The sequence below is a fragment of the Coffea eugenioides genome, chromosome 1, assembly GCF_003713205.1.
Source record: "Coffea eugenioides isolate CCC68of chromosome 1, Ceug_1.0, whole genome shotgun sequence".
NCBI classification, from domain to species: domain Eukaryota; kingdom Viridiplantae; phylum Streptophyta; class Magnoliopsida; order Gentianales; family Rubiaceae; genus Coffea; species Coffea eugenioides.
In genome coordinates, this window is record NC_040035.1 from 43,088,175 (window position 1) to 43,104,174 (window position 16,000).

Consider the following 16,000-nt stretch of genomic DNA (forward strand, 5'->3'; position numbering starts at 1 on the left):
CCTTCTCTTTCTGCTCTCATGAATGAATTGTATATTTCGAATTGCACCTAACTACAATATTCTAGTGCAAGCTTAATACGTAATTTCACTTCAATAAGCTTTCTAGGAAATAAGATTCACATATCAAAAATAACATATTACCGTCATCATCTTATCCAATGGCCAGCACAAGGTGATTGTGGGCAACACATCCATGGGTCAAACATAGCACGTTCGAAACCAAGATTTTTAAGTAATTAGTCATGCTAGACATTGCTAAATCTTGTGCTTCCACGGGCTGAGCTTGTGCACGTCGAGGTGGCTCATAATTAATGATACTAAACTAAGCTAATTATTGAAAATTTATATTACAGAGAAGTAATGAAGCTAGTGGCGTCTTCAGAATGCTTAAGAGAATAAATCAATATGAAAGGATATTTTATAAGGGTTGTTGGTTCTGCAGGAAATTAAATTTTTAAATCATCTTATATTTTTAGATATTTTAATATTTATGTTTACTTAAATGACACTCATTTTGAGAAGAAGGATTGAGTTGGACAGTAAAAAAAAAAAATTTGAGAAAACCATTTTATTTTTATATTTTTTGATCTCTTAAAGTGAAAAAAAAAAGAAAGAATAACCATTTCAACTTTTTTATTTTTAATTATATATAAAAAAGGTAAATATATTTAAAATTTTTTGACCATCCTAGTTAGATTAACGATGAGGTAAAATGCCTAGAAAATAATATTAGGAACTAAAGTGATTGTATCACTATAATCTAAACGAATAAAGTGATAATAACAATGTAGTAATACCATAAAATAAAAGGGTATTTTTGTCTAAAATTTCTTAACATGTTGAGTTGAATTACTTGTGGGGATAAAGTGACTAAAAGATAATGTTAATGGATAAACTGATAGTAGTGATATAGTTTAAGGGGGTAAAGTGATAATAATCCATAAATCAATATAAATGGCATTGTTTCTAAGGTGAATTTCAATTTGGCCCTTCAAAGTAGACCAAAATGTGAATTCAGCCATTGAAATTGATTGAGTTCCAATTAAACCTTTCAAAGTGCAAATTTTTTTTCCAAGAATAATCCCTCCCCTCATCTCATTTTTGAACAATAATGTTTGACTAAACTTTAGTGATAAGTGAAACCCTATTATTTTTTAGGAACTTTAAAGCAATTAAATGTAAATCATCTTATATTCTGAGATATTTTAGTATCTATGTTCACTTAAAATACAATATTGGTTTTAAGATGAATTTCAATTTGGCCCTTCAAAATAGACCAAAGTGTCAATTCGGATATTGAAATTGATTAAGTCCCAATTAAACTCTTCAAAGTGGAAATTTTGTTCCAAGAATAAGCCCTTCCCAAGAATTAGCTCTGTTTGGATTGTAAATTATTTGAGATATTTTTACTGTCTTTTTGTGATGTGATGTATGTGAGATAAAAAGGTAATTGGGAAGATAAAAAGGTGTGTTGGAAATTGTAATGATGATGTTGGACAATAATAATAATATTTTGACTAAACTTTAGTGATAAGTGAAACTCGATTATTATTTAGGAACTTTAAAGAAATTAACTTCTTACCTAAATGAGCTATAAAAAGATAAAGTATCGCTTTTCCAATCTAAAAAGAGAGTTTTATAGCTATACAGGAATTGCAAATTTCGCAGCTGTTGGCTAGCAGATAATACTTCAACATTTACATCCTAACATTCTCCCATATAATTTTGTACCAAGGGGTAGATAGATGCCCGAACAAGCATGAAAATAGCTGCCTACCTATCAGAATTTTGTTGGCTATTTGTTACCTGCTTATCAGCCCATCTACTCATGTTTCAGAGATATGAATATCAAAATTTCCACGCAAACTGGCATAGCTTATCCATCCATCCATCCATATCTGGAAGCAACAGTGGACACAGCACAAATAAAGCAACCACGCCATAATCCACCTGTAAAGCCACTTGTGGTCGTGATCCAAATGATTTACGCCTCCTCTCATGAGTCATGACCACTCATCTTTGTATGCCAATCCAGCTTTTGTTTTGCTGTTCTTGTTTTTTTCCGTGCCTTTGCACTTCTAACTTTTGTAGTGAAGAAAAAGATCCCACCACATAATTTGAGCATTTAAACCAAAAAAAAAGAGAGGTATGTGTGTAGCTTGGTTTGTTGAAAATTGAAATCTGAAATCATTAATTTATTCAATTGTTAAATATTAAAATCTAATATATTTGAACATATTTCATGTTAAGTTATAAGTAAATAACTCACTACTTATTTTTGGAAGCAAGTTTAACGTAAAGAATTTAATGTCACTTAATTAATTCAGAAATTTAATTTTTTATTATTAAATACATTTGAAAATATTAATATCTAAATTCATTAAATTTAAGTGATAAATTAAATTATTAAACGGAGTCTAGTGCAATTCTTTTACACTATTAACGTACTATTGCATCTCAGAGTCTAGTAAAAGCAAGTACCGTAGTACGTATATGTTATGGTCTCAATTTATCACTATTGATGAGCTTGTTTTGCCTCCATTGTAACTTGTCGACAGTCAAATTTGATACACTAGATCAAGAGAATGAATTTTCCATTATCCAGATTCTTCCTTCACCATGAAAAGTGGAAAATTCGTGCAATGAGTTGGAAAGCAATGGAGCTGACGAAGATTATCTTTCACTTGTTACCCACAAAAAAAAAAAAAAAAGCTAAAAATGACGTGGAACCTGATCACTCATCAAATGGATGCCTATCCATTTCGAGGGTGGTCAGTTGCAAATCTTGAAACGTTATAGGCTAAAACCGTCATTTTATAGCCAAACACAGTGGCGCGTGGGATAAACTCGGTGAATTGTATCACAGCAGAGAACAAAATATCGATTATGAAAATAGGATAGGAAAACTCTATGGTCCTACGTTGTTCCTTTACAGTGAAAGAAGTTCCTTATCTGAATCTAGAAAAGAAAATGTTTTTGACAATTATCGATGGAAAAATCGTTCTAAATATCTCTTATATTTTGTAAATAATTTTTTTCGTCCTTCACTTTTAAAGTGATAATTTTATATTTTTTATAAAATTAAATCAGTAAAATTTTGGATTCAATCTAAGGTTTCAACTAAATTTTATCCTGAATTAAATCCGTCATATGACTACAAATGATCATTTTTTTATTACCAAAAATATTAGATTCCACTCATAGTAAATCAAATGATCTGATTCATATTCATTTTTGTTCTTAAAAAAAATAAGATCTAACCCGAACCATATCGACTTTTTCTGTCTCAATCTATATTCATTTTATCACTAAAAAAATAGAATCCAACATTTTTCGTACATAAAAAATGAATATATATGAATAACATAGTAATTTTAAGCTAAAAAATCATTGAAACTCAAGTTGGGATCAAATTTTACTTACTTGATCATCAGGTCGAGTGCAATGTCAACAGCATATAAAATTATTTTTGGTTTTAATTCAACTATATTGCAAAGATAGGTAACAAAAACACAACCCATCTCTACATAATTTTAAGAAGTCACGATTACAAAATGAAAATGAAAATAATATATGTACGAAAAAAAAGAGGCAAAATTAAACATATGTGGATTACACGAGTGAAATTGGATAAAGGTTGAACTTTTATACGTCATCCATAAAATATCACAGACGCACTTTATACTAGTACTAGTACTAGTTATTTTCGAGAAAAGAGAGAAAAAAAGAGAAGGGGATTGAGATTCTTAAAGTGCTAGAATTTACTAAGCTCCACGCGCTCTGGATACTGAATGGTGGTCGGATGTGGGAAATTCTTCTGTATCCAACGAGTTATCCATTTACGGTTGTCCGGTAGCAGTTTCGTCGGTTTAGATTCTTACATCCACCGATAAAGGAGGGGAAAAGAAACCGAAAACAACGTGGGCCTTATCGAAATGGTGTCATCCGAAAAGGGTAGCCAGAGCCGTCGTTTTCCCGCCCCCATGATTATAAATACCTTTCCTGCCCGCCATTCGTCCAAGCACCATCCCTCTAACGAACTTACTAATTAATCACCACTGCTCACCCCATCTTTCTATTTCAACTTTTGAAGCGCAAAACCCAACCCGCAAAGTCGCCACTGATTCGACAGTTTGTAAGGTAAAGTGAAGAAAGGTTGATAAATGCGTAATAGTAATTGATAATACCGTGGAAATTTGTATCATCTTATCCTCTTTTTTTTTCGACTGTATTACACTGGATTCGGTTGTGCAGGCCAAAGAAGAATTCTTGACAATGGGGAGTGAAGTTCTGTCTCTATCAATTTTACCGGGGCCTGAATTTGCTGGGAAAGATGAGAATTTGAGGGATCTTGGTTCTGGAGATCACGGGTAATTCTCAATTTCCTCTCTTTCTTGATCGGATTTCATTTAAGCCCTTTTCTTCTTGCCACTCTTTGTAACTTTTCAGCATATTTGCTTGCGTAATCTGTTGTATGGGGATTTGTTTTAGGTGCAAACATTACAGTAGGAGATGCAAGATTAGAGCCCCATGTTGTAATGAGATCTTTAATTGCAGGCATTGTCATAACGAAGCTAAGGTATAGTGTGACCCTGTTCTCTATTGCTGTTTCTTTTTTATGCCCACGAATTACAATATCTGATGGTTTCCCAAGCTGATTGATACTTTGCCTTTTGTTTTGATACAACTGTAATTGGGGGCAGAACTCTCTGGAGGTTGATCCCCTTCATAGGCATGACCTTCCTCGGCATGAAGTTAAAACTGTGAGTTCCTTCTGTTCAAACATATCAAGCTTCTCTGTTATACTTTACATAGGAGCTGTATTCAATATCTATATTCATTGAACTTGCTTGTAATGTCCTCCCGTTGGTTTCTGGGGAAATTTCTTGCTTGCATTTTCCCTTTTTTTCTTTTCCCCTAATGTCTCTCTTTATGTGAGTTGCAGGTTATATGTTCCCTGTGTGGCACAGAACAAAATGTGAGTATTAGAAAGCATTCTACCATGTGGAACTTAAATACAATATTTAGTATTGGTTGTAGCATATTTGAGGCACTTATTGACTGTTTTTGGCATCCACTTATTAGGTTCAACAAATATGCCAAAGTTGTGGGGTTTGCATGGGCAAATACTTTTGTCAGAAGTGCAAATTCTTTGATGATGATGTAAGTTTCGTAATGTTCCTCTCGTTTGATTTGTACAATCTTTTCCAATTCGCATTATTGTTGTTTCATTGACATTTTCCTGGATACATATAGGTCTCCAAGAAACAATACCACTGTCATGAATGTGGGATATGCAGGTACACTCGTGTGACCTGTACATGTTTCTTTTTCCTATTTATGCTACATGTATACTATGTTCAGTATAATCTTATACTCTCTAGTTGAATATCCCCTAATTCATTGCCAAATAATTTTCTTCACAGAACTGGAGGCAAAGAAAACTTCTTTCATTGTAACAAGTGTGGTATGACAATTACTAGTTTTCATGTTCCCATTGTTAGCTAAGTTTCCATTTTGTCCTTTTCGTTGCACAACTTTTGACATTTTGTACAATTTATGTCCAGGATGTTGCTACTCAAAATGGATTAAGGATGCACATAATTGTGTTGAAAGGGCAATGCACCACAACTGTCCAGTCTGTCTTGAGGTATACTATTACGACTTCAGAAGAACGAAACTCTCAAAGATGATTTTCAAAACCTCCAATGTTCTTTGTTTAGTTACTCAACGTTTGATTGCAATTTGCAGTATTTATTTGATACAACAAAAGATATAACTGTTTTACCGTGCGGGCACACGATACATTTGGACTGCGTGCAAAAGATGGAGCATCACAGCCGGTAAGAAATTTGTAACCACACCAATCCTCTGCTCACCGAACATTGAGACTTTTACTTCTGTATTTCTGCTAATAATTGCAACTCTTAAGGTAACCGGATTCATTTACTTCATGTTCCTCTAGGTACTCATGTCCCGTGTGCTCAAAATCCATCTGTGATCTGTCAAACTTGTGGAGAATGATCGACCAAGAAGTATGTCTCCATGTTCCTTCTTTCTCACCCATTTTCCCAATAAATACTTGTTGGTAATACAAGGTTGATTACACTAAAACTTTCTACTAAATTTGTGATCTCAGGTTGATGCAACTCAAATGCCTGAGATGTATAAGGACAAGATGGTAAGGCTCTTTGTTTCCTAGATAAAGATAACATGCAAGAAGTTAAATTTAATACTATTGGAAACTGAATCCTAGTATTCATATTCTGGGAAATATGTGTATTGTAGGTGTGGATCCTCTGCAATGACTGTGGTGCAATTGCTGAAGTGCATTTTCACATTTTGGCACACAAATGCTTAAGATGCAAGTCTTATAACACTAGACAGATCCAAGGAGGCCCTGCATCTTCGTGCTCATCATCCTCTGGCCATAGAATTGCCGAGGCAGTCAGATGACACTTCTGGTTTAGACAAGGCAGCTTTAAGATGATACCGGTGGCTCCATCCATAGATACGGCTAGAAAAGTAGTAGTACCCCAAAGAACTTTTGGGGGATCAAGGAAATAATGTATCTAAGCTAGAACTTATGCAGGTTCTAAAGGAATAATTGATTAATTGGTTCAAGAAGTTTGTCAGTCTTGTAAGGGGTAGCTGGGCAGAGAACCTAGCTAACCAGCTGATGTTTCAATTCCTGGATGCCATTTCTTTGAAAGTTGATTTATCATTTCTTTTCTTACTGGCTTGAAACTAGGAAAGATTCTTACAAAGCAGGGAGAGCCAGAGCCTTATCAATCTTATTAATTTCAATCTAAAACAACAATGCAATCGACTGGCTTTCTGAGAGAAACCCATTGGCAAAACCGCAAAAGCAAACTAGCTCAGCTGACTAGGCCTTGTGCCCAGAGCTCCAGGAGCCCAAATGACCCTAACGCCCCAATTCATTGGGATGGATTACGAGAAGTTCCTTGTGCTTAGTCTTCCCTATGTCAAAACTATTTTTTGGCAGCACATCAAGATCCCAAAATTTTCCTCAAAAAAAAAAAAAAGACAAAAACTGAAAAAGGGATAAAAATAAAAAGACCCCCAAAATCAGCATTGCTTTGAGATTGGTCCAGAACATAGTATTAATTGACAGTAACTATAAGTAGTCAGCAAACAAGATTCAAAATAAGTGACAGCCTGCCATGCTTATGCAAACAACTTAGAAAGTGCTAAATTCTGAACTTTTCTTCGCTTTTAGTACCAAAAAGTAGGACAAAGCAAAAGAAATTCAGTAGAATGCGATTCCAGAGGAAAAGGCAATGCAAGTAAAACAGCCCATTGAATGCCCCAGAGCCCAATCTCCCTTTTCGGGATATTCCACTTCAATTTGGTTGGTTGTTTGCACCTGTAAATAAAGTGCCTTTGTGCAGGCTGCTTTAATTTGAAAGTGTGGTCTCCTATTCAATGAAATTCCTCTTTCTTGCAAAAAAAAACGATTGATGTTGCTGCATTGGCTGCTGTTGCATTACTCACCCCGTTCTGCTTCTGCAAATCCTATTGGATTTATAAAGCTTAAAGCTTATTAGTGGTTAACTAAGTTATAAACCACTAATAGCCTCAATTACCACTACAACCAATGAAGAGGTCTTGAATTACATGAACTTCTTGGTTAGTATTATTATTATTTGTCAATTGACTTGTTGGTTATTAAGCAATTGCAATTTGACAATTCTCTTTGTTTTCTGCCGAATTGCAATTTTGCTACTTGCTTCAAGGATTAAAGAAAATGCTTGCATTTGAACTGAATCTACACATTGCTTTGCTCTTTCTAGCACCATTCAATTATTTCAAGAAATCCTCGATCAAGACATTGCAGAATCCTATCAACTTAGAGAAGAAATCTTTTGGCATTTATACAAGACCGGATTTTTTTTTTATCCCATGTTTCGAGCACCCTAATTGCTTTTATAAAATGAATTCAATTCTGTTGGAAAAATAAAACACTGATTACGAGCCTTTAATCATAATATAATCTGCGTATTGCTATTTGTTTATGAAAATCTTAAGAATTCGAGTTGACTGCAATTCCATTGGGGAAGAGCTGAGAACATGGGAGGGAATGCTATCCGCCATCATTTTCCTGTAGCATTCAATTATTAATATTACCTTTTACACTATTTAAGGCCTCGAGGCATCAATCTTTAGACGCAAAGGCAGCATTGACCTTGGAAAGGAGAAAATAAAAAAGGTAATTTAGTCAAATACTACTACTAGAAAGTCCAGGCATCCCAAGTTTCCAATTTGCAGGAATCCCATGCTCCTTGAAGAATGTTCTGCATTAATGCATTGGTTTCAAAATTGCCTTCTTTTAACTTGGGAAATGCCCAATCAATTTCCCAAATGCATTCTGCCTCCCAACAAAAACGCTCCTGAAATCTTTATTGCTTTTTTAAAATTTTGGAGAATTGGAGATTAATGCTTAGGTTACCCATTTTAGACCTAAATTAACTAGCATGAGTTAAATGGAACATTGGTATTTTCACCGACAATAGCATTAAATGAAGTGAAATCTTTAACTAAGACGAGCTAGATGACCTACAGAAGAAGAATCTTTGCTCCCAGCGCAAAATAAAAGCAACACATATACACATTACAAAAGCAGAAGCTGCGACAATTTAAACCGAATTCTCCGTGAAACACTCACTACCTTCTCATACAGCATTGTACCTGAAAGCTCTCCCGGACCCATAGAACTTGAGAATTCCCCAAGTCTACAGCTAACTTTACATCAAAATTTTCTGGACAGCTAGTGACCTGATTGCTCTGCACTTTCTGAAGTGCAGATTTTCAGAACATGCTATTCACTTGCAAGAGCAAAAGACGTAAAAATCCACATAGGTGACTATAACTCTGAATTTCTCAACCTTCAAGATAATGGTTACAAGTCACTTTGACCATCTGGAGGTGCCTCTGATTGTATTATAACCCGAGCTCCTGAAGCAAGCCTGTTGAAACATTTTAGTAAAGCCCATCAATTCAGATGAACACACGCACAAACAGATAAAGAAAAGGAGAAGGGCGGGCAGGGGGCAGCAATGACAAGCAACAAAAACTGTGTTTTAAACTAGAGTGCCTATTCTGAGAAACTCAAAATCAAAACTTAACTTTCTTCAATTTTGATTACATTTTCCTTCTCGCCTCTGAAGGAATCTGTTCGTCTTGATTGGTTATTCCCAGAAGAAGGTTCTGTGTGTCTCTTACTTCCTCCATTTGATACATTAGACGAAATACTTCGTGAACTCTCCACTCCATCAGACGAGATCCTAGGTCCATCTGAAAGAGGAGATCTCATTGATTCACTTCTTGGTTGCTTAGACAAAGAAGCCTTGATTGATCGTGGGATGCACTTTGATTGCGTCGTACTTGTCTCTTCTTTGTCCTCCTCTAAATCAAATTGTTTATTGCTCCTGCAGTTTCCAGTACTCTCTCTCAACATACGTAAAAAGTGCAAAGCAACACAAGGCAACCACAATAAAATTTTACCACTTGCTATATTTTTTCTGTTTTCCTCTTGATAAGCAGTATTACCTAATCTTTGAAGGAGAAGAAACAATTAAGCATAAGAATCAACAAAATAAACACAGACATTGAATTATGCTACTCCATTGTGCGGTACTTGAGAGAAATTGAAGGATAATTCATTGTTTCAGTCAAATCACTATCATTACATGATTTCAGAAAACTACAGCTTAAGCATCGGTGCATGTAACAGGCTTAGGTAGATAACATGGTTCCACTCTTTATTTCATCTTACCATTTTTTATGCAAGGCAAAGAAATAACCAATGCAGCAACACCTACAACAGAGATTGGCCTGACCTGTCAGCATTATATGAAGAAGATCGTTTTAAGGTAGCTACTCCTTCCTTCCGAGCATTAGTCTCAATCAAGCTGCCACTGAAGTATTCCTTATCTTCCAGCCTCAGACCAATAAACCTTGGATTCTCTGTAAGGCAATCAAGCTCTCCCAACATGAAGGATGACGAGAAGAAAGGAGAAGGAAACTTGGAGCCAGTAAGCCTTGGCTTGTAAGCTGGGATAAGGCCAAAGCTGTGATCTTTTACTGAAATTGACCCACACGAGATCAGTTGCATAAGCATATTTGAAGCCTTAAATTTTGTACTGGATGGCATTCGGAACTCCTCCTCTTCAAGAATCCTAAAGCTGTTGAATTTTCTTGCATCAGCTCTGATGAGGGATTCCAAGGTATCAGTCCTAGCACCAGAAGATGATGCACTCGATGAAGATGGAGGAGGTGAAACATAATCTCTGTCCCTGCAGATCTCTGAGGTTTCTTTTACTTGTGAATCCCGTGGTTGAGTGGCACCACTTTCAGGTTCTGATGTCCCATCATCAGTTGAAACGCCTCGCGTACAAGTCTCTCGAGCTTTATTAACTCGGTTGCCATTCTCATCAGTCTGAGTGGAGGCATCAGCTAGACCATCACTCTTGTAAACTTTGTATTCTGCCAAGCTGAGAGAACCATTCCAGGAGGAATTCTTCCCAACACTAGACTCTGGGGATACAGCCGATGAACCTGGACGCTGAACTGGAGGAGACAGCTCATCATCTTGAGAATGTTTTGTAGCTCTCTCATTCATGCTAGAAGAGGATGAAGAATCATCTTGGCTTCTAGAAGATGGCGGCTCTGGTAGTGCTTTTGGAAGTTGCAATCTAACGTTTCCAGCAGGGGTAAACCGACCTGAAAACAGAAAGCATGTAAACAGACTCGTGAAAAGGGAAAAGGTGATGAGCAAAATTGAGCAAAATCCAAAAAAGATGATTCAAAAGAACAGAGACTGCCACAATTCGAAGAACCAACCATTAGTTACATTTTAACCTAGACTAACGTTGTCCTAAAAGTAAAAAACATGAATATCAAGGAGGGTCCAAATGACTTTGGCTCCTAATTGACCCGCCCTGCAACCACTGGCACAATTTTGATGTACCTGAATTAGAATCTTCAAAGAGCTCCGAGCCTTTGAGAACATACTCGTTACCATGTGCTGGAAGGATTAAGTCATCTTCACAGAGATCATGCCACACAAAGCCATTCTTGTAGCCCCTGCATTTTACAAACCAATCCAAAATCCAAAACCAAGAAAAACAGAAAGGAAATCTTCAATTGTAATAAATTGATGAGAGTCGGAAAAAGTTCTGACCTCTTGCAAGACCAAGAATACATCGAAGCCATGCGTCGGCCTCGTAAAACATTTAGCCTCTCAACTACATCTACTCAGCAGGGTAAAAGGAAAAAAAAATCAGAACTTCATACAAGAATCCAATCTCTAACTGATAAAGAAACAAACAAACATACATACTCGCATGCATATTATCAGTATACATAAAAATTTCTTATTATGCAATAATTTGTCAACTGCATAAATCCATTTTTGTTAGTCTTGGATTGTTAAATTTTTTTGGTCTGTCGATGCCTCTCATTTCACCATATCGTGCAATTCGTAAACGAGCAAGGCTGATGGAATGTCCTCTGAAGCTTATGACTCGTGATTTCACCCAACTTGCTTTAATTGTAAAAGCAACAGCGATTATACTTCTCAAACGCGTGTTCTCGATCATGCAATTTTTCTAGTACAAGATTGGATTATGAACTAAGCAAACAAATTGGATTATGAACTCCTCAAACGCGTTTGAAAAACACAAGGAAGAAAAGATACCTCGAAGGTAGAGGCCATCAGGTGAAGAGAGGGGGACTTCGATAAAATGAGGATGCTCCAGCTGGCGGTTTCTACATAGATAATAAACCACCGCCACCCTTGAATCACCTTTACTAGTATTATTGTTACTACCGTTTTGCTGGTGCTGTTTCTGATTGCGATTATGGTGACGGGGTTGATGATAATGGTACTTGGGAGACTTCTCCGTCCAGACCTTAGCTCTCTCAGGACTGGCACTGGAACCGTTGTTCACTTGCCTGCTACTGCTACAGCTGCTGCTGCTACTATTGTTATTATTGCTATAGTGCTTCTTCATAAAGGCTCTCCCCTCCATCTCTCAAAACCCTAGCTCATGACCTCAATGATCGCTCCTCATTCAAATCCCACAACCATAAAAAAAATTTCTCAGCAACGTCCTTCCTCTTATCTCCTTCTTCTTTCTTTCTTTTTTTTTTTTGGGCTTTTAGCTATTGAATTTTCTTTCAAAATAGCAACTCAACTAGCTTAGAGTGCAAACAAAAATAGTTGTAGATCTCACAACTGAGAGAATATTAAAAACAAAAAAAAAACGCTGTAGTGGTACTAGATTAATTTTCCTTTTTTTTTATCGATACGATAAACCTATAATTATTCTGTGCTTGCCGAGAGAGGGGAAAAAGGGCAAAAAGAAGGAAAAAGGGGTGAGATGCGCGTGGTTAATGAAATCATATGCATGTAATGATTATAAACACATATTCATATGCACATACATAATACATACCTGCTTTGATGCTCCAACTGTGCGAGTGTGTGAGAGAGAAAACGGAGAGAGAGAGAGAGAGAGAGGGCCGGCAGGAAAGCCAGAGTGGAAGAGGAGGAATGGCGAGGGAAGGAAGGGTGGAATTAATGCCAGTAAGAGACAGAGTAATAATGTGTAAAGAGAGGATATACATATACTGGTGTATATATTGCAGAGTAGCAGCGTCGGGACAAAGAAATGAATTTATGGCTGAGAAATGGAATTCACTACTGACTCACTGGACTACCTTACCTTCTTCTTACTGCTGTTTCTGATTCTGATAGAGTGAGGGAGTGGAGTTATGGCAACTGAAACAACAGAGCAGAGGGCCAGAGAGAGAGAAGAAGGAGAAAGGGATGAGGGATGGTGAGAGAGAGATGGATTCGAGAAAAACACTCTTGAAAGTGACGGATGAGATACGGCAGTAGCCTCCCTGGAAAGCTACCCCAAAAGCCCTAGGGTCCCCAACACCACCACCCCATCCTCCCTCCGTCCCATCTCACCTCCATCTTTTTCACTCTGCTTTCTACTCTCAAACTCTATCTTCCCTTCCCCCGTTTTTCTTTTTCTTTTTTGCAACTACCATAGAGTATAGCCTACTACTTCTAGATCTTTATTCATTCATGCCATGTCCTAAAAGGTTTCAAAAGCTAGATTTACTAGCTAGCTTCCGTTTTTCACTTTTCCTCATGCTCTGCTCCTCCTCCTCTTTTTTTTTTTTTTTGGATATCTCTCTGTCTAAACATAAAAATAATAATGAATAGATAATTGGAAGTGAAACAAGTGAGTTCAAATAGAGCCAAGACTAGGGGAAGAGATGATTGAATGGTTCGAAAAAAGAATATAAGCGACAGATTTTTAATTCGGACACTTTCATTTATGTTAAAAAATAAAAAATAATAGAGCCGAGATTTTATTTTCAATTGGACTAATCATCGAGCTCTTTTTTCCACGACACGTGCATAAAATAAATAAGTATCTCTTTTTAATGATAGTCGATAAATTATCTAGCTCGATATTTGCCTTGTTACTTAATAAAATCAAGATAGATGCTCTAATAATGGCGACAATAACACAACTACAACTTGCGTTTATGAATTTAAAAGCTCAATCTAGCTATGAAATTACAAAATTTGAAAGAAGAAAACTAGCTAGGATCTATGAAACTTTTTAAGCTCTTATTGTAATGTCTCAAAAAGGGAAAATGGGCTGGTATGCGCCAAATCATGCGGGACTTGCAAGATCTACTATACAAAACATGCCATGTAAATGATCAATAATAATTTTTCACTTGTCCTTTTTTTTTTTTAATGATTCGCGGTCTTGATCTCTCGATGACATGACAGTTAGTTATCGACTATGTTGTGTTTCATTGTTACGTAGCTCATATTTAGTAAATGAACAAATATCACTGTTGTGTTTTAAAACTGTACAGCTAATCTATCAATAAATTAGTACAACTTATTTTAAAAAAAGTAGTGTTACGCAGCATGCATTCTTGTCGATACTCTCCCAAGAGAAGAGCCCGAGGCCTTTTCTGGTAGTATTAGCCCTCTTTATAACGCTCGGCCTCATTGCTGTTCCCTTGGCTTTTTGGGAGAGATCTATTTTGGCTGATTCCAGGGGGATCTGCTTGGCTTTTACTGTGCTTTTTTTTTTTTGGCGTTTTATTATGTTTGTTTGCATTTGGTTTGAGTGATGAAATGACCTTCGTGTTGATGTTGCTACTTTCTACTTGCTTTCCTTTAGTAAGTAATATTGTGGCCGCTGGTCACCACTGGCTGTAGTAATTGAAGTAAAACGTAAAAAAAGTCAAGTCAAATCAAGTCAACATTCCATTCTGTTCTCCTGTTCTCTTTTGGTCAATTGTTTAGTCACTCTCCTTTGTAATTTATGCTACCAAATCGAAGCATGAAGAAGAAGGACACCAAACATGAGAAAGAAACCAAATCAACCCTTATTAACTGACACTAAATTAACTTTGTATTTCTTGGAATGCCGAATCTTCTTTTGTCTGCTTGGTTAATTTCAAAACATTTTAATAAGAGCAGATTTCCACGAGGTCATGTCTTCAATAATTTAATGTTTTGTTTGTTTAAAATTCAGGGGTAAAGATTCTTTCTTTTTTTTTTTTTTTTTTTTTTGGTTGACTCATCAATTATTAGCCTAAATCCTATACAAGTCTTGACCTACCAGATGGAGATGGATGGTCTCCCCGCAAAAACTGCACAGGCTAAATTAGGATGGATTTTCTATGGGAAGCCCGTGAACTGCAGCTGAAGCTGGAATTACAAGAGTTGATTTTGGAAAATGAGTAGTGTGTCGGTTACTGGTTGGAAAAAAAAATAATTTTGTTTGGATTGTAAATTATTTGAGATATTTTTACTGTACCATTTTTTATGATGTGATGTATGTGAGATTAAAAAGTAATTGAAAAGATAAAAATGTGTATTGAAAATTGTAATGGTGATGTAAACAAATAAATTTGGACAAATAATCTCCGGTCCAAACACACTGATATGGCTTGATTGTCTAATGCTATATAGTGGACACTGCCAAAATAGATCGCATATAATAGTACATTTTTTAAAAGGGTGAAATTAAATTAAAAAATATTATAAATGTATATGCATGCATTTTAATAATATATAATGACTACGAATCAGATGTATTAACGAGTGATCATCAACCTCCGTTAAGTTTCTTTCTTAATGATTCAAACGGGTACTTGCAATTGAATCTCTTCCTTCTTTTTTTTTTAGGCTTAAGAACTATAATAGTATCATAACAAGAATGAAAAAAGTTTACTACACTTTCTTGAAATCCCCTGTTTCTCAACCTCCATATGCAGCAGCAATATTAGTGGACCAAGTAGTTGAAGCCTTGAAGGGAACTAAATTAGCTGCCATTCTCATGCTCACCCCCTCTCTGCCCAAGTGAAGTGGATTCTCATGATAAGCAATCAATGCAGGCCCTTCTGCTCCAGATCGTTCTGCATAATTTGTGAGTTTTTCATCAACAATTATCATTGAAGAATTGAGCAATTATCAACTTGCATGTTCAGTTGACCAACCGACCTGCATTGGAGAGAAGATATGAAGAAACTAATGAATAATCATGACCAACAACACAAATATCACTGGTGGGATCCGAAATTTGTGGACTCAGGAACTTGGGAGTTTCTTCCTCTATACAAGTAGTTGTAGTCTAGTCCCTGTAAAGAAACCTGACGTATCAAAACCAGTTGCAAGCTAGTTCGAGAAGGAAAGAACATGTAGAATATGATATAACTATTGATTTGGTGGTGTATTAATTATTCCGTTTATTTGGAGTTTTTTTTTTTTTTTTTCTGGAACTCCAATCAACAACATGACTTGAATGGCTCTCATTCAACAACTGTTCCATCAACCCCGTGCATGGAGACTGTGGAGAGACCTTCAGAAGAGTCAAATCAATTATTAAATTTAAAAATGAGACAAAACAATGAAGAAACTCATGCAAAT

The 16,000-nt window shown here is 36.1% G+C and overlaps 2 protein-coding genes across 2 annotated transcripts; one reads left to right on the top strand and one right to left on the bottom strand.

Moving 5' to 3' along the window:
* Nucleotides 1-3,860: 3,860 nt before the first annotated feature.
* LOC113776234 (E3 ubiquitin-protein ligase RZFP34-like) lies at nucleotides 3,861-6,733 on the top strand. The gene is made up of 13 exons (XM_027321352.1): nucleotides 3,861-4,140; nucleotides 4,255-4,370; nucleotides 4,492-4,579; nucleotides 4,704-4,763; nucleotides 4,946-4,978; nucleotides 5,086-5,163; nucleotides 5,257-5,300; nucleotides 5,427-5,467; nucleotides 5,568-5,650; nucleotides 5,752-5,843; nucleotides 5,966-6,035; nucleotides 6,140-6,181; nucleotides 6,289-6,733. The coding sequence occupies exons 2-13, from the start codon at nucleotides 4,276-4,278 to the stop codon at nucleotides 6,454-6,456; spliced, it is 894 nt and encodes a 297-aa protein (XP_027177153.1). The 5' UTR covers nucleotides 3,861-4,140; nucleotides 4,255-4,275; the 3' UTR covers nucleotides 6,457-6,733.
* Nucleotides 6,734-8,573: 1,840 nt separating this feature from the next.
* On the bottom strand, nucleotides 8,574-12,973 carry LOC113751171 (protein UPSTREAM OF FLC). The gene is made up of 7 exons (XM_027295075.1): nucleotides 12,480-12,973; nucleotides 11,720-12,351; nucleotides 11,204-11,273; nucleotides 10,991-11,106; nucleotides 9,861-10,743; nucleotides 9,147-9,449; nucleotides 8,574-8,987 (listed from the first exon to the last, which is right to left on the bottom strand). The coding sequence occupies exons 2-7, from the start codon at nucleotides 12,051-12,053 to the stop codon at nucleotides 8,921-8,923; spliced, it is 1,773 nt and encodes a 590-aa protein (XP_027150876.1). The 5' UTR covers nucleotides 12,054-12,351; nucleotides 12,480-12,973; the 3' UTR covers nucleotides 8,574-8,920.
* Nucleotides 12,974-16,000: the final 3,027 nt, after the last annotated feature.